At 40.1% G+C, this 18,262-nt stretch overlaps 1 protein-coding gene across 1 annotated transcript in view; it reads left to right on the forward strand.

The window, feature by feature from the left end:
- The first annotated feature begins 7,772 nt into the window (after positions 1–7,772).
- CREB1 (cAMP responsive element binding protein 1) overlaps positions 7,773–18,262 on the forward strand; it is a 19,764-nt gene continuing 9,274 nt past the window's right edge. The window contains exons 1-4 of the mRNA XM_009284638.1: positions 7,773–7,895; positions 11,384–11,530; positions 13,526–13,626; positions 16,514–16,656. Coding sequence (XP_009282913.1) covers positions 7,782–7,895; positions 11,384–11,530; positions 13,526–13,626; positions 16,514–16,656 — 505 coding nt within the window. The 5' untranslated portion in view covers positions 7,773–7,781. The remainder of the gene's footprint in view (positions 7,896–11,383; positions 11,531–13,525; positions 13,627–16,513; positions 16,657–18,262) is intronic.

The raw sequence follows: 18,262 nt of genomic DNA on the forward strand, positions 1-18,262 counted from the left end.
AAAAGTTTGTTACGCATAATCGAGGCTCCTGGTTGCATTTCTTCTGTGATCTGTATGAAAATACCACATTGTTCGCCTCTCTTGCATTGGCTGTTACAGCGTGTATTCAGTCAGCAAAGAGTTTTCAGACGCTTCAAGTGTCATATTGATGGAGACAGAAGTGGGACTACAGGTATTACATTCAGCTGATGGTCTGATTCATGGAATCATAGAATAGTCTGGGTTGGAAGGGCCCTCTAAAGGTCATCTAGTCCAACCCCCCTGCCATGGGCAGGGACATCTTCAACTAGGTCAGGTTGCTCAGAGCCCCCTCCAACCTGACCTGGAATGTTTCCAGGGATGGGGCATCCACCACCTCTCTGGGCAACCTGTGCCAGTGTTTCACCACCCTCAGCGTAAAAAATGTCTTCCTTATATCTAGTCTCAGTCTACCCCCCTTTAGTTTAAAGCCATTCCCCCTTGTCCTGTCACAACAGGCCCTGCTCAAAAGTTTGCCCCCATCTTTTTTATAAGCCCCCTTTAAGTACTGGTAGGCTGCAATAAGGTCTCCCCAAAGCCTTCTCTTCTCCAGGCTGAACAACCCCAACTCTCTCAGCCTTTCTTCATAGGAGAGGTGTTCCATCCCCCTGATCATTTTTGTGACCCTCCTCTGGACCCGCTCCAACAGGTCCGTGTCTTTCTTATGCTGAGAGCTCCAGGGCTGGACGCAGTGCTCCAGGTGGGGTCTCCCCAGAGCAGAGTAGAGGGGCAGAATCACCTCCCTCCATTCTGCTTTGTGCGGGATCTCTTTACAGTGAGATTCAATTTTTCTTGTAAGTTCAAGATCAAATGCTTTAACTTCAGTAACTTTTTCCAGCTTTTTATTCAATTTGCCTGGCAGATTGCTGTGTGTGAATGCAAATAATCTGAAGACTCTTCTCCATTTTTGGCATTTTCAGTGGAGGTGGTTGTTGAGGCTGTTCTTTTACCTCCACTTCCCCTCGGTTTGCCCGGCCCTTGCACTGCCCTGACCCAGAAGCTGGCTTGATCATCAAGTGGCTATGTGGTGAACCCGTTCAGAGAAGTGGTAAAAGGTAGATTTAAGACGAAGCAGCAAACATAGGTTGTGTTCATAGTATGGCGCACAGTCTTGTCACCCAGAGGAGAGGGCAGGCAGTAGCAAACACCCGGGGGGCAGCAGCAGGGGCAGTGCCAGCTTGGGATGACAGAGAAGCTCTGGTGTAAATTGCAATTCCTGTGCCAACCCACTGTAGTCATTAGTGACAGAGAGAGATAATTATGGGCCTGTCTTGTCCTGTTGAGCATTTATTACTGATTATTTGAAGTCCCATGTGTTAGCTGTAAATAAAATTATTTTTCTCTGAACATTTTCCATCTGGCAGCCATTGAATGGAGTTCATAAAGCAGCTGTTGAGCCGTGGCTGAAAGGGCTGCCATACTGCAAGGTAACAGTGGAAATGTTTACAGATTTCATGTGAATGTCCTCAGTAATTACACTTAAAAGGTGAAAACAAATAATAGCGTAAAAGAGCAGTGTTTGATGACCTTTTCAGTGCTTTCATGGTGGATCTGTGGCTTTATAAAGCCATATATAGTAAATACAGTGAGTTGAATTCCTGGAACTTTGGATGGCGGAGCTGTATTTGCTTCCTGAACAATCATACTGGCATGCCTGCTATGAATAAATCCGAATACAGGGCTTGAGAAACAGGCATTGCCTCCGTTTCCCTTCCATCAGCCCCCTTGCTGCCCTGGCCCTTCGCTGCCATGAGCGGCTGGGTGGCTAGATACTGAACTGGATCAGGAACCTAATGTGGCAGTAGAGATGGCCTCTGCAGGTGACAGCTGGGTGAATGACTGCATGTGGCGCAAGTCAGGCTCAAAATGGGCATAGGTTTGTTGGGTCTCTGCTCTGCACTGGTTCTGGAGGCTGTCATGTTTTTCTTCAAAATCTGGGTGTGTACTTTAATAAAATAAAACCAGAAGTCATCATCTAGCTGTGGAGGAGAAGGAGACTTTAAAGCGTGTCACTTGGTAAAGCTGTGCTTGCTTGTAAGCAGGCTGTGACAGTATGTCTGAGGTGTAAAGTGAACAGTGTTGCCTCAAGGTGTAGTTATATTGTATGGCCAATAACTGTCAGCATAAGCATTAACTGATCACAGTGAATTGTCACCACGATGTTACTAAAGACAAAGAAAAGAAATGCTTGTGGAGAGAGGTAGTATGTTTTACTGTGGCAGCTGGTACAACTGAAAAGCACAGAAAGCTTTGGGGCATTCAGGACCTTCACATACAAAAGTGGATGGAAAGTTATATCTGCTGTAACAGCCACAGTGAGGTATTTCGGTTCTTGGATTTAGTGGTGTTTGCAAAAGGACCTCCACTCTTTTTCTCTGCAGAGCAGGAAAGTTCTATGGCTCATGTGAGCAAGGAGAAACCAAGGAGCAGAGCCTAACGTTCAGGAGAGATGCTGGAGTTCATGAGGATATTTGGGATAGGAGATAGAAAAAGAAGTAAGAAAGCAAGATATACCAGCTGTGGGAAGACAGAATTATATCTTCCTGGCTCTGTAAGCAGGTGGGAGGCGTAGTAACTCTGCTCATGCTCTGAATACACAGCATTGATGCTCACTTTAAGTAAGTAACAGATTACAGGAGTTACCTTTATCTGTAGTGCACCTAGTTCAGCATCCTGTCTTCAAGATACTGAAGATCAGTAGGTACCTCAAAAGGCTATTAGAACCTGCAAGAATTACATGTGGCATAATCTCCCCCCTCATGAAAATCTTTATTTGAATTTTTAAGGATTAGAGATTTATTTCAATCCTGACTCATAAGGTTTTATCTTCCTTTCAGTTCTGCACTTTTTGTGGTATGAAATTACCACACTAATTCTGGATATTCTTGGATATTCTTGTTATCCATGTGCATGTCTAACCCCTGTTTGAATCCTGATAAATCGCTTAGCAGCAGCAGCATCAGTGCTCTATTTGTGCAGTACATGAAGTATCAAATTGCATTTTTTTAATAGATATTTTTAAATTTTCGTTTTTATACTTTTAAATTTGCCACCTTTCAGCTCCAGTGTTCTTATAATCTGACAGTGAATGTTTCTAGTTTACTTACCTTGTTACTATTTAAATATATTTTTTAGCGTTTGAAGCATTTCTCTCCTTTCTGGGGTAAATATTACAATTCTATCCAGTCTCTTCATACAACAGGTTTTCATTGCCCCAAATGCTTGCTTTCTCTGAACAGCCAAATTCCACAGAACCCATTTTTAAGATGGGCTCCCAACCTTTGCACTGTAATCCAGCTGATATATAGGGTCCATCTATGCAAATAAAATTTTCAAAGATTACCCTGTATCTCATTACTGTTGCAGTCTAACACTTCACCTTTTCTTTTCATGGACGCATGTTAAGCAGAAATCTGAAGTGAACTGTCTGCAGTAGTGCCTGGGCCTCTTTCCCAGGTTTATACAACTAACGAGACAGGTTTATTTGGATTTTTGTACCGTGTGTGTAGTTCAGTTTCCTCTGCATTCTGCAACTGTTTGTGTTTATTAACATCTGTCTTCTGCTGTCCTGGTCTAAATTCAGCTAGTACAGTTAGTTATCTTCTGCTGAACTTCTTTCTCCCAGTCCTGATTTGGCTAAAACAAATTACTGGGTGTCAGCTGAACATTTTGCTGTTTGGCTCTTCACCTCCAGAGTTTCAGATCATTAGTAAGTATGTAATTAAGAAAGTATTAGTGAGTATAATACTAGCTCTTTTGAACTAGTAAAGAAAATTGTGTATTGCATAAAAGTCACAAGTTAAACCATCTCTAACCAGGTAATCTCATCAGCTTGCTTAACCTGTGTTCAGAGTTCATAGCCGGGGTGTTTTAGGCAAGCAGGCTCTGGTTTTCCAACTCTGGTTGTTAATAGCTAACTGTTTTTTCAGTTAGTTTAATTTAGAATACTTGGTTCAAGATGAACTACAGCAATTACTTATTTTTTCTCAAAGTGGGTATGTGTGTCCTCTCCTGACAAGATGGAAGGTAGCCTGGAAACAGAGGAATGAGAAGAAAATGCGCTCCCGCTGCTCCCATATTCCTTCCTTCCCCTGGACACTTGTTCCCTACCAGGACACTTTCAGATCCCCGCCTCCATTCGAGAAGTCCTTGTGTGGTGGCTGCCAGGGAAATCAGTGCCAGGGAGCAGAGTGGACCACTGTGAACGGGGCAGGAGGAGCAAAAGGATGGGGTGGCTGGGTGGGCCTCAGCACCCGCAAGAACAGAAAGACACTGGGGTACTGGTCAGTAAAGCTTGTCTAGACTAGGGATATATGAGAGCTTAAAAAGGAGTTGTAAGGATTGGCATTCATTTCTATGTGTGGGGAGGTTATGGTTTCAAACCAAACATTTCATCTCTTACTTTGTAAACTGCAAGAACTAACAGGAATTGACAACCTTAATTTCAGCCATCATGGTCTTATCTGTACACACAACTTAATAAGTATTTATGTTCTAGGTGCCTGGTCTTGTATATCTTGGCAATCTTAATCATACCATACTGTTAAAGCAAACATGAAACAATGTAGTAAGCAGCGTATCTGGAATATGATGTCGTGATGCTCAAAAATCTGATTCCTTCTTTTTCTCACAAGTTATTGTAAAAGGTAGTAGTAGTGAAGATGTTAGAATACAAATACGATGATGTATAAGTGCAAGGTAAATTGGACCAAATTCAAGAGTACTTAGAACCTGCAAATAACATGAGACTAAGAGCTTGTTCAAAAACTAGAAGTCACGTTGGAAACTTGTTTAAACTGCATGTGTCAAGATGTAAATCTTGCAGGCAGCTTCCTGCATTGCTTGGTGCTTACTGTATGTTATGAGGAGGTTCCTTTGAGGTGTTTGCAAGTCATGTTAAGAATTTGATTTCTAAGATGTTGGTGTTGTAGAGGACCTCAAGCACCTCAAACAGTTAATGCTTTTGCTGATTACATATGCAAAAGATGATGCAAGTGTAGAAACCAAGCTTGTAAAACCGGAGGTCCTTTGCTGAATAGTGTATGAGAGGATTGGAAATTCTTCCTAGCAAAACATTGCATTTATCAGCAGGAATTTGGCAACATCTACCTTTGCAAACATTCCTAAATACCCGATTCAAGAGACTCCTCACTTGCATATTTCATCTATTTCTAATCCCATTTGTATAGCAATTGACTCTATACTGGAGTCACGATTTCTATCAGCAAGCATTATTAGTTTTGCAATGTACTTGAATTTGTAGCTGGGAAATTGTTTTTTAAAGTTCTTTTCAGATACTTGTCTGGGAGATGTTGCTGATGCAAAAGATCTGCTCCTGAAAATGGTTCCGATGAGGTAGTCTTTTGGCTGGAATCACCATGATACATGCATAGCAATTGGGAGAAAGTTGTTGATTTGCTTATCTTGGACAAACTGGCTGATACTTGCCAAAAAAGTGACAAAACTAGATACCTCCTTAAAAATGATAAAAATCAAAGGGAAACCTGGGTAGTCTGGTTTGTGGTTTGCACTTTTGAAAATGCAGGATACTCAAAAAAAAATTGGGCATATAACATGGAGGACTAAGACTGTTGAAATATAACTTGTATGTTAAAGTTGGGATAGAAAACCACTTAAACTGTTGTCGTTAATGAAGTCTTTAAGAACTGTTTAGTAATGTATATTACAAATAGTAATAGTGCATGGGTTTTCTTTTGTGCTTTCTGGAAGATGAAATACAACATGGAGAAGACTTGGTACTGTAGGAAAGAATGGGGTTATTATATTTGCGGGGACACAGGCTATTCCTGAAATTCGTATAAAAATTGTAACTACTTAAAATGCAGTGAGTTTACAATTAATTTCTTTCATGGCCAGTTTACCAGTATATACATATAGGTAGAGTATTACTTATCTGTGAGCATTTGTCAGACTAATATCTGGTTTATGTGAGACAAAAATCATGGCAACAGGGAGAGACATAACAAAATTCCAGGTGCTTAGAAGAATTTAATTTGCTTTTTCCAAAAATTTGTAGGTTTTCTTTCACTGTTTTTAAGGAAAATCAGGTTTAATTCTTTTTCTTCTTTTCGTTTCCTAAGAGTTTCTAAACTGATGTTGGAAGTAAATATTTGGTACTTAAACATTTCAGTGTTCACACACAAACACAAAAGCTCATTTGAACAGTCACTTTCAATACTATACAGATTTTGATTTATATACATTGACTTGCTTTGTTTTGATGTGAGATGCAGCTACTACTTTGAAATGCTGTTTTATCTTTGTTGATTAGCAATCGTTTACTGTAAGACAGAAATTTCATATAATACTCAGGGTTGAAGTGTGACTCTACTGCTTAGGCAACACATCTCCAAAGAGTATTCTCTTTCCTGTAATACTGAAGTATAGTTTGCAGTGAAATGGACGTTTCCCTGACTTTGTGTTTAAAATGAAATGTCTTGAATGTGGTCATGGTACCACCACCTGTATTGACACTTCTAAGTCTTTTCCTCGGGGTGGGGGGGACGGGACTAGGGGGGCAGTAAAGTTGAGCAAGGAGAGGGGCATTTCTCCTTCTTTCCACCTTTCTTCTGATCTGAGCACCCCTCTGCCTCCAGGCCCTTTCCCAAAGCAGAAATGCTCTACTGGTTGTTTTGCTCCAGCTCTGAAGAGAGGAGTGCTGCCTTAGGGTAGCCAGAGGCTTGAGTAGATTGGGCAGCACAGGGCGGTACACAGAATTAGCATTGTGGCTATGGAGGTAATATCCATTCTTAATATTTGGTATTTGGAGTTCTGTATAATACAGTGGTATTGCTATATCACCATTGGGAGTATTTCCTTGTATTTTGAAGTTATTTTTTAGATATTAAGTATTTTCATATCAGTATTTAAAGAAGAACTGAAAAGTAATTTTCACAGATCAGTGCAGAATTTAACATTCATTGCACTCTGCCTACATGCATAGTTTTGGAAGTTATGCAACCTCTTTTTATAGAGTTGTGTATTCTGGTGATCTAGGCTTGCTCAGTTATTGCTTAGAAATATAAGTGTATTAGGAGCTATATATGATATAAAACTTAGGTCATGACAAACTACTATGTTCCTCTAAATATAAAAATATTTATCTGCAGTAAGGTTCAAGTAGAAATGGCTTCCATCGTTACATATACTGACTTTAAAACTACGGAGTAGAAAAGCTAAGTTGCTGTGACGTAGGGCCATACACAGTCTGGTTGTGGAAGGAATTTGCATGGAGATGTTGCATATTTAGTTCAGACAGAAGAAGGTTGAAAACTTAAGCGCCCAACACAGAAGCAATTGCTATTGGTTATCTGCAAACTGCAGTTGCGGGGGAGAGGGAGGGCTGTAGCAGGGCATATTGTCACCTTGGCACTCAGGGAGTGCCCTTCCTGACAAGTGCCGGTCGTTATTCCAAATTGCGGAGGTACTAGGTCATCATAGTGCAATTGCTCAAGCAATTTTTTTTAAGATGAGCAAACCACATTTTTTCTGATCTCATTATTGGAGGAGGCTGGACCTGTTTTTCAGAAACATTACAGACAGAAAAATCAACCTGAGGCAGACACCTGGCATGAAAAAATTTTGCCTGAATGCTAATAGTTTGGCAACATTTTAATAAGCAAATGAAAACAGTATGTAGTAATGGGAATTCAGCTGCAGTCATTGCTACCAGATCCACCAAGAATAATGGACTTGCATACCAACCCAGACTTACGCCAAATATTGTGATTGTAGGTAACTAAATGACCATGGAATCTGGAGCAGAGAACCAGCAGAGTGGAGATGCAGCCGTTACAGAGGCAGAAACCCAACAGATGACAGTACAGGCACAACCACAGATTGCAACGTTAGCCCAGGTATAAAATTATACGGTGTAATAGTTTTACCTATTGGATAATTTTTTTAAGAGGGATAATGTCTGCTCATGGGCCTGAGAGAAGGTTCCATTGATACGATTCTGAAACAGGTGCAATGTATAGTTGCTTTAATATTTGTCTTCACATTTTTAAAGCAGTAGAGATTTTTAACTTCCCGTCGCACTAGGCTGTGTTAGTTCTGAAGAACTGTATGTGTGTAAACTGTGTAATGTTAACAGAATAATGAATTAAAATATTTCTAGCATTCTTTACCACAACCATGCCACTGAAAGGTATTTTTTTCAAAACATGTAATTTACTGTCTTTTTTATATTGACTGGATTGTTTTGCTGTTATGTTTTCTGTTAGAAACTTGTCTATAGCAGGCAGTTTAATTCTGAAGAAAACAAACTGAAAATGTAGATAAATAATGCAGCAAATACAACATCTTATCAGATGGGCTTAATATTGCAAACATTATAATCAAGTGGAACAACCTGGCATTTGACAGCTCGTGTTATCCTGTTGTCTCCAGAATTTCACAGAATTGTTGGCTGTTTAGAGAGACAGAAGTAGATCATTTATTATCCCCAAATTATTTTGGAGAGACAAGAAATGCGATCCCAGCTACATCTCTAATTTTGGAGCCCGGTTTCATTCTTGGATACACTAATGTTTGGCAGAAGCAACTCCATTGTGTAAATGAGTACAGAATCTGTTCGGTTCTCTTCTGTAACCATTTCATTTTAAAACTATTTGCAGTCTGCAAAGAACAAACAGGTTTTTTAGATCTTATAGTTTGGGGAATTGAGTGTCTTTTAGGTGGCACAAGTGTTAAATCACTTATCATTTTATAAATGATTAATGTCTTTTTAAAGTCATTACACCTTTTGGTAAACCAGAGATAGTACGCTTCCATTCAAGTGATAGTATAGGGATTGGAGCTGTTGAAATGCACAGGGTGATTTTGTTCAGTGAAGCTGTAGTGTGAATTTACAGGACACCAGCTGCCCTGCACCAGCTTGCCTCTTTGGGCAGTTTTCTCACTGTCTAACTTGGGCACAGGATGTAGGTGGTGTGAATAACACTTCAGTGTGAACTGAGTGGAAGTAGTTTATTTCTCTTGCAAAACCAGTAAACTGCTTCTCACTTGGTATGCATTAAGATTTAGTCCAGAGAAGCAAGAATGTTTTAAATTTGTGTGCTAACATACTAACCTCCAGGTAGCTGAACTTGCAGATATGTAGTGGGTTGAATGCACTTTACTTGGGCAAAATTACCCTGCTACTTGAATGAGAATTTTTTCCAAGTAAGAAAAAGCTATACAGCTATGGTTAACAAATCCATGTGAACCACAAAGAAATATGTTATATTTTTCCTAATTTTCTCTGTTGTCATTCACTGTATTATTTACACCGTAGCTTTTCCCCAGGCTTTATATTCCTTGTGGAGGTGATATAACAGTCTAAACATAATTCCTTGTCTTGTTCACATCAGTGTTACGTTATTACGATATTTTTAATATGCGAAGTGGCAGCGTTTGGCATTAGGGAGTGCCCTCAGAGGCTTAGGCAAATCTAAATAACTAATTATGTCAATTTAATTCTTTCATTATCTCTTGTAAGGTCACCCCTCTTGTAAACTTAGTTTAATTGCTGCATTTTTAGTGAGTTCAGGGTAGTTTTCAGAGTCAAAAGGAAACTCGTTCCAGTTCCACAAGGTATGAGTCAGAGACATCTGCGGAAGTTACACTCTGCTGTTGGCTTAATCCAACCGCAGAGTGGCCTCCAGTTGATGAGCTTTGCTGTCATTGCCAAAGACTGTTTAGTCAGACATGCATTATTAAAAAAGGTTGCTTTGTAAAGGAATATAATTTGCTAGAGGAAAGTGTGCTCATGTTAATCTCAGCCCCGGTTTCTCTCAGATGGGAGTTAAGTACTGCCATGTAATGCTGCAGCCATTTTCATAAAAAAGGAAGGTAGAGGCAAACACAAATTTGTGGATTAGGGAGAGACAGCTGTGGAGGAAAGAGGTCTACATGTAATTCCTCTTAATTTTGTTGTTAAGCAAGATTTCCTTGTAAGTGGCGGATGTTTATGGAAATTCAGAGATCAGCTACTGCAGCTTTTTTGAGAACCACGTGTTCATGGGGACAGCAGAGGATTTACTTCTGCATTTGGTACATAGCAGCTTTTTGAGATTAGGTAGGACAGCAGTGCAGCCCCTTCTCGCATTGTAGCTACATGGATCAAAAATTCCTGAAAATGCTGTTGAACACTGGAGGATTGTTAAATTTTCCAAACTTGGGTATCTAGGAGAAGGCTGGCTAGTCAGCGACCCATGACCTGGCTGAGGTCTGCCAGAGCAGCTCACGCTTGCCTGCAGTCCTTCCCTGAAGGCTACAATGGTGAGTCAGGCGCAAACCAAGGGCCGTGTGTGCTGGTACGGCAGCCCTGGCACCCTCCTGCCTTTCAGGAGCCCCCAGGCGTGAACACGTGCATTGTGTCACCAGACAGTTGCTGAGTACTGGATGTGCACGGGGGCATCTGCCCAGCCACGTAGCAACCTTGGTGCATGGCCCTTCAGCCACCCATAATAGTTCTTGTGACCTGCCAGAGTGAGACTTCCCCGCGTGACATGAACAGCTTCGCGTGGGTATCGCTGTCCTCGGAGCCTGAGCCCCTGCACAGGACATGTGTGGCTGTGCACGCAGTGCTAACGTACCGTGCTGAAGTCATTAGCGTATCCCTGTTGGCATAGCCACTATGCCTACAGGTCTGTGCTGGAGAAACAAAGTTGTGTTTAGGAACTGAGGGTTTAAAATGTGGGCCATTTTTCCTCATAGAAGTAACTCTAAGACTAGAGTTTGTGTTGACCCGTTACACTGAATCACAATAACTGCCTACAAACCATTTGTTTCCACTGCAAACCCATGGGTTTTCTGTCTGAACACACGGTCAGTTTGCTTTATTTAAATGGACTTTTCCAACTGCTCAATATGGTTTAGTCTCTAGAAAGTCTGAAAGGTGTGACTCCCTAAAAATTTTAACTTCTTACATCTGGCAAACGCTTTGCATTTTCTTGAGTGAGAACAAAAATAGCTCCACTCCCATGTTTCTGCCTTTGACTCAGCAGCGTCCGTAGGAGTACACCCAAGTCCTCGCAATATCTAACTTACTTAAGCAAAAGGTAATAATGTGTTTTTATTAGGTTACCTCAAAATAGAGACAGTTGTGTTTTTCTTGTTCTTGTCAGTGGTTTTACAAGCAATGTTTTGAGCCTGCAGAAATTCTGCATTAGATTAATTTGTAAAGTAGGTCAGATGTTGGGCTTAGGCAGTTCAGGGGGTTTTATGTTACGCTGAAACATTTGGGTCATCTAACTGGATTCTAGAAGAGACTTAATTCTTTCACCAAAAAGTGTTCTTGGTAGTGAAATAAGAAGATTTTGCAATAACCTAATTTATGCTCACTGTCTCTTCTTTGCAGGTATCTATGCCAGCAGCTCACGCAACGTCTTCTGCGCCCACGGTGACCTTAGTTCAGCTGCCCAATGGGCAGACGGTTCAAGTGCATGGAGTAATTCAGGCTGCCCAGCCGTCAGTTATTCAGTCTCCACAGGTCCAGACAGTTCAGGTACTGACTGAAGAAAATTCCTATTACGTGAATTGGGCCTTTTGAATAGTCCTGCCAGTTCACTGGTTTCTAATGTGTTTGTGTTCTGGATTGTGTTTTTGCTTATATAAACTTTAAGAGCATGTTGAAGGCAAAAACGGTACAGTATTTGCTACTCTGTGACTTTTTTTCTCTTCTGGTTTAACCACTTTTCACTTTCAAACATTGCTGAGTTTCATTTCCCTCTAGAATTTGGTTGGTGAGTTTAACGGCTTCATGGTTTTTCTTACAGTATTACTCTACTTTTTCTCTCTACGGTATTTTCATACATCTTTATTAAGTAAGAGTTCATACTATTCTGAAGTGAACAAAAGGGATTTTTTTAATAATGTAATCTTTAATCATTAATGAGGCTGATATTCTGGGACGAGAGTCTTTGCTACTTAGAAAATATTTGCATTGTTTTACAAAACAGATGTCTGTATGTTAATGGTCCTTAAAATAAACCTATCAGTCCGCTCATAAAAATGGTTTTAAAATTTGCCTGTTGAATGTTTGTTTGCTTTGTAGAGCCTTAGCATTTTCTCTTCTGTAAAGCAAGACAGATAATGCAGTATGATGAGATGGCTTGAAGACACAGGAGACAAGTAGTCTGAAATCTTTAAAACCTGTAACTTTTTTTTTTTTAACCACTTTAAGCCCAGTGTTACTGAACGCAGAAAGAGAAATCGCTTGGCATACAGCAGCTACACAGGGCAAGGACTGCACGTCATTCCTTTGCTATTAGTACACTGAGCTCAAAGAAAGTTTAATTTTAAAAAGTAGTCATTGTGACTATTTGATACAGATATTTAGCTGGTATTATTTTAAAAAACAATAAGGCATGCATAACTTAAAACAGACCATTCTGATAATAATCTTTGTTTACTCCTTGTCAGCTTTAGTGCTGAGTTTCTGGCAGGCTCTACCCTCCTCAGCCATTGGAGTCAAAAGTTTAGAGTTTTAATCTATCGGAGGTGAGCAGTTTTCAGATAAGTGCGCAAGTTACTAGCCCAGGGGTGGAAGATAAGAGACTGACAATGAAACCATGCTTGGAATTCACCTGGCTCAGTGCAAAGCCAGAACCCGTTTGGAATGCTGCAATATTCAAAGCCTGGTAGTTCACAGTCGGCCATGGACCTGTTCAGGCCCTCTGTCTGATAACTCTGAGATTTGAGCACCAGCAAGCTTTTTGAGCCTTTAGGAATCTTACCTACAGTGCATAAAATGTCAGGCTGTGAGCTATGTTTTTCACACAGGCATTTCTCTGTTCGCTATCGTTAGCTTTTCTGTATTTGTCACGTGACTATAGTCTTTTGGAAAACAGTCTCCGTTTTTATGTACTGGAGACGTTTTTACATTTTTGGTACACTTCAGATTTAAAATTATTGAAATATGCATGATGCAAATGTTTTAGCTTTCCTTCATAAATCTTTGTCTTTTTTAGCACAGATGTTCAGAATTGCAGTACTGCGTTATTTTTTAGCATCTTCATGTACAACATTTTCCTGACAATTTTCCCCTCCAAAAGGCAGTCTCTCTATAACATATCTACCCAATTATTTATAAATTGATGTTTCTCAACTTCAGTATTTTGCTCTTTGTTTCCAAACGTTTCTGCTGTCTTAATTTGGTTTTAGTTTTTCTCTCCCTAAATTTTACTAAAAAAACCTTTCTTTGTTTCCTTAAAATGGATGGAAACAAGGAATCACGGAAAGCAAAAAGTGTATGGAATTACCGTTTATATTTTCTTATTGGAATATTTAAATTATAAAGGACATTCTCACAGGTAGATAACTGGTTGTAGTCATTCTTCACTGGATCTGTTACTAAACAGCCTGCCCTTTCTGTTCATTGCCTAGGTAGAAGCACTGTAGAATACTTGCATTGTAGTGTTTTTCACAGGATGTCAACATTTCCTTAAAATAAAGACACTGGAAGTGTCTTGTTAAGTTTGATTGCTGTTCTTATTTACAGATCTCCACTATAGCAGAAAGTGAAGATTCACAGGAATCAGTAGACAGTGTCACAGACTCACAGAAACGAAGAGAAATTCTTTCCAGACGACCCTCCTACAGGTATGGGGGTTAAAAGCAGAAGCATTTTGCTTGATGGATGCGTTCTTCACATGGGGAGACAAGCAGTGTGGTTGTATAGTTATTTTTAGATTTACCATTTAACTGAAATCTCTCTTCTGCAATGTCTTTCCATGGAATAGGATGTAAAGAGAGAAGCAGATAGGAGGAGGAGGAAGAAACCTCAGCTGTTACACTCAGTTAAGACAGAAATGAGCTGAGAATAAGCTAATTGCCAAATTTGTGAAACATTGAGGTATCATTGTGCTAGGTGCCTTAGAGATAGCTTTAATGGATACTTAATACATGAAATACACTGAAGCTTTGCAAGAAAGTGGCTTCTGTATAATCTGTAGTCTGCAAAAAATCAACTCTATTGTTTTTTATTATTGTTGAAATGCTAGCAGCAATCAAACTTAATTCCTTTCTCCCATGAGACTTTCAATGAACATGTGGTGTTCAGTGGCTCAGAGAATTTCTGCTTGAGCAAAATTGGTTGTGTTTAAAGTTTAAGAAGTCAGAGTATCAGCTGAATGTAGTGATAGGCATCTAGTATCTTTAGTTGTCATGGCAAATACTTCTGCGGTAAGACCAACTGAGGTGCTCCTTCACGTGGTGTTAGTTATATGTTACTTTATTAATTAAACCCTTGCACAGCTTTTTCTGGCTATACTAAATCTCACTTTTCATTCTTAAAACATTCTTAAGACGCTGAGTAGCGTTAAGGAACAGCTCTGGAGTTCAGAAGGTTTTAAGTGACCTGTGGATTCCTGCTGCTTCAGAAAATTCAGATGCTCCTTTTTTCTTTACGAGGAAAATATATATAAGCTCGACTCTTGGCCTGAGCATATCTCACCCATTTTTATTTTTTTTTAGTACTTCCAGATATTTTCTACCTTCTCAAGCAGCCTTCAAGGCTGTTCTGCTGAAGATAGTGAAAATCATTGCTGAAGATCCCTAGCCATAATAGATCTGGGAATATATTTTTAATTGTGAGGAGCAGTGTTGCTAACTTCAAGGCTGCCACAGACTTCCTTGCAGTCTGCTTCTGCAGTGAGACACTTGCTTTTACTATATATGGAAGAATGGCTGTATATCATGAGACAACAGAGCTAAGTAAACAAGCAGCAAAACTGAGAAGAGGGGACTTGTGCATGCTAACTTCTCGTTGAGATGGACTCCTTTGCACGCACTGATGCCACACCACAGCCTCTGTCCTCAGACAAGATCCTGGTGACTCAGCAAAACTTTGTAATTGTAAAACTTGTATATGCAGCTCAGACTCTGGGCCAGCGTAGGGGGTCATGTCAGAAAGGCTGAGCCAGACTACAGCTGTGTTTAGCGAGTTCCCAGTTGGCATTATTCAAGCTGCTGTAACTGACTCCAGAGACAAGATAGGTGCAGATAGGTTCACAGAATTGAAGAGCTGTACCTCTTCCTCAGAAACTCCACCTTGATCCTGCTGCTGAAGTACATCATGTGTTCCCCATGTCAGTTCATAGCTCCTATATTTGTAAAGCTGCCACCTTACCTTCTATCTTAAATCCATCTTTATGATGGCAAAGGTAGGTTTTAACCACCAGATCATATCTGACATAAGCTTAAAAAGTGGTGAGCTGTAGCTTCTTCTTTTCTATTTTGAGCTTCTTGGGTTTTGTTCCTCATCCTCCCTGCTCTCTCCATATTTTTTCATCTGTTTTGTCCACTAGGTTTTTTGGTCTGACACCCGGATTGCAAACTCTCTGGATGGGAATTTTTTATTTGTCCAAGTGGTGCTTGGCACAGTGGCGTGCTTGTGCAATGCTGGGGTTCCTGCGTGCACACAGAATCAAAACAGCAACAGCAAAGCTCTGTTTGTCAAGTTGCTTAGCAGAGTGACTGCTCTCCCCAAATAGCTCCATACAGATGTTCTGGCTCCCAAAGCCTTAGGAGCCTTATTTAAGAAATGAGTGTTGTCTTTGAGCTTGGGGTCTACAGCTGTGTTTGCTTCATCACACTTTGAGTTCTAGTGACAGTCCACAGGAAAACATATGAGGAGAATTACAAAAAATGTTGCCCTTTACCAAAGTAGCATTTTGCAGTGACATAATAGAATATGTCAGCAGTGAAAAGGGCTTGACAGTCCTCTGAGGGACAGCGTTTGGTCTAAATTAAGCAAATTACAGAAACTGCTATGGTCAGTCTTACAGTCATGTTCAGTGGGACCTGTAGCAGTGATGTTTTAGCAGTTTTGGTTTTGGATAATTAACCCATGGAAGTAATTAAACAAACTGTTCTTTCCTTTACCCATGCTAATCTCACAGCTGTTTCAGGCAGGGCACCTGTAAACGTAACTGTGTGACTTCACTCAAATGCTTGGCATTGTCTCCCAGGCAGGTGTTAGATTATAAACTGATTGCTCTTCACAAGCATTTCTGCTAACTTCCTTTATACTAAGCTCTCTGGCTGAGGCCTTTATGGTCTGTGAAATGGAGCAGTTCCCCTGATGTAAGTGAGGAGATAAGTTTTTTACATACTTTTGCTTTCTTCAAATCTTTATGTGGCTAAAAGCAGGAAACAAGTACAAATGGATGAGAGAGAAACATGTTTTTAAGAAAAAGGGAAGGTTGTGATAGCTGTATCTTGGGTTGAGAAGAACCTGTTGAGAAGCACCTGTATCTTGTGTTGATAAGCACAGCTGTTCTGTGCTGGCTCCCTTGTCCATCTGTGCATGGCACTTTGAACAATCCTCTCCAATAAGAGTTTGAAGATAGTGCAGGTTTTTCATTCTGCACCTGTATTTTCCTTGCTGGCTTACTGCACTTTTCAGTTTTCTCCAGCATTATGTATCAAATAGACTTCTTTTTTTCCAATTTTTATTAAAATCTCTACAACACACTGTCTTTGCCAGAAAAATTTTGAATGACTTGTCCTCAGACGCCCCAGGAGTGCCAAGGATCGAAGAAGAAAAGTCTGAAGAGGAAACGGCAGCACCTGCCATCGCCACTGTTACGGTGCCAACTCCCATTTACCAAACCAGCAGTGGGCAGTACAGTATGTAGTCTGAATTTCTCAGTGGTGCTAGTAAGTGGGGATGAGAAGATGAAGAACTATTATTTCTATAACTGTTTGGACTAGGACAAAGCAGGAGGTGAAAATAAGATTACTTTAATTTGACTGTTTGATAACCATGCCTTTTAAACACATTCCTATTGTAAGTATTTGAAATGTTCAATTAACATTCTAGGACTGCTTGCCAATTAGGGCAGGGAATGCATCCTGAGGCAAAATATGAATTAATCATAATGCTATTATAAACTTTTTAACTTAAAGAACCAGATGAGGTAATTCAGAAGCTTCTTTTTTTCCTGGCAGATTATTAATCCTGGTTCACAAAATTGTAACCTCATTAACAGAAAAAACATTACAGTCTGCAATTACATTTTTAGAAAGTCCTGAAAAAATAAGAACTTCAGCAACCCTATTTAAAATATGTAATAAATATACATTTCTGTGTTTTCTTTATTCATTAGATTTTCTAGATACAGTGCTTTGACTTAAAGGATTGAGGATACAGCAGTAAAGCTAGAATTCACACGCTGTCTCACACAAACAAATAGTATTAAATATACAAAAGAGAGAAAGAACTACTTGTTTACATCTTTCTCTTAAAATCTCTTTAAAATTTTGTATCTCTGTTTATTCCTTAGCCATTTTGCCTAATACCCTACTTAATTTTATTGAAACTGATGTGGTTAACTCTGCTTTCCTACCATAACTGTAAAATAACTGCTTGTGCAGATACTTGAGATTTTGATGTGTCTGTATATAGGAACACAGTGAAATTCTGTGGAATCGCAAATGAGGGGTGATGTCTCAGTACACCTGCATGACGGGACTGAGGGAAAGAAAGGAAAAAAACAAACCAAAGTAAGACTGCTTGAAGGGGAAAAAAAAAGTATGAAACTGGACCTTTATGAATGAAAACACTGCTAGGAAGGTGCTGAGGAAGTTGTAGAGAAGGGGGGATACAATCAGAAGAAAAAAAATGCCAAAGCAAGAAGAAAGTGAAACACAAAATGGATAGCAATAGCAGCAGAGGAGACTGAAGGGCATAAAGCATGGAAGAGGAGAGGAATTTCAGATGAGAAGAAAAAAGAAAGGACTGAGGAAAAGACCTTAACCAACCAAGAAGAAAATCTTAACTAACAAATTAAAAAGTATTCCCCGAGGGAGGATTATAGCTCCTCTGTGTGATGCTGTTTTATCAGAGAAACTAATTTGTGTTTTGGGCTGTGTTTTTTGGCCACCCAAAAAATACAGGTGGTGTGGTTTAACCCCAGCTGGCAACTAATCACTCCCCCCGGTGGGAGGGGGGAGAGAATTGGAAGGGTAAAAGTGAGAAAACTTGTGGGTTGAGATAAACAATAGGTAAAGCAAAAGCCGCATGCACGCAAGCAAAGCAAACGAAGGAATAAGGAATCTCCTTCCCATCGGCAGGCAGGTGTTCAGCCATCTCCAGGAAAGCAGGGCTCCATCATGTGTAACGGTTCCTTGGGAAGACAAACACCATCACTCCGAACATCCCCCCCTTCTTTCTTTTTCCCCCAGCTTTATATGCTGAGCATGATGTCACATGGTATGGAATATCCCTTTGGTC

The sequence above is a fragment of the Aptenodytes forsteri genome, unplaced genomic scaffold (genome assembly GCF_000699145.1).
Source record: "Aptenodytes forsteri isolate BGI_AS27 unplaced genomic scaffold, ASM69914v1 Scaffold183, whole genome shotgun sequence".
Lineage (NCBI taxonomy): Eukaryota > Metazoa > Chordata > Aves > Sphenisciformes > Spheniscidae > Aptenodytes > Aptenodytes forsteri.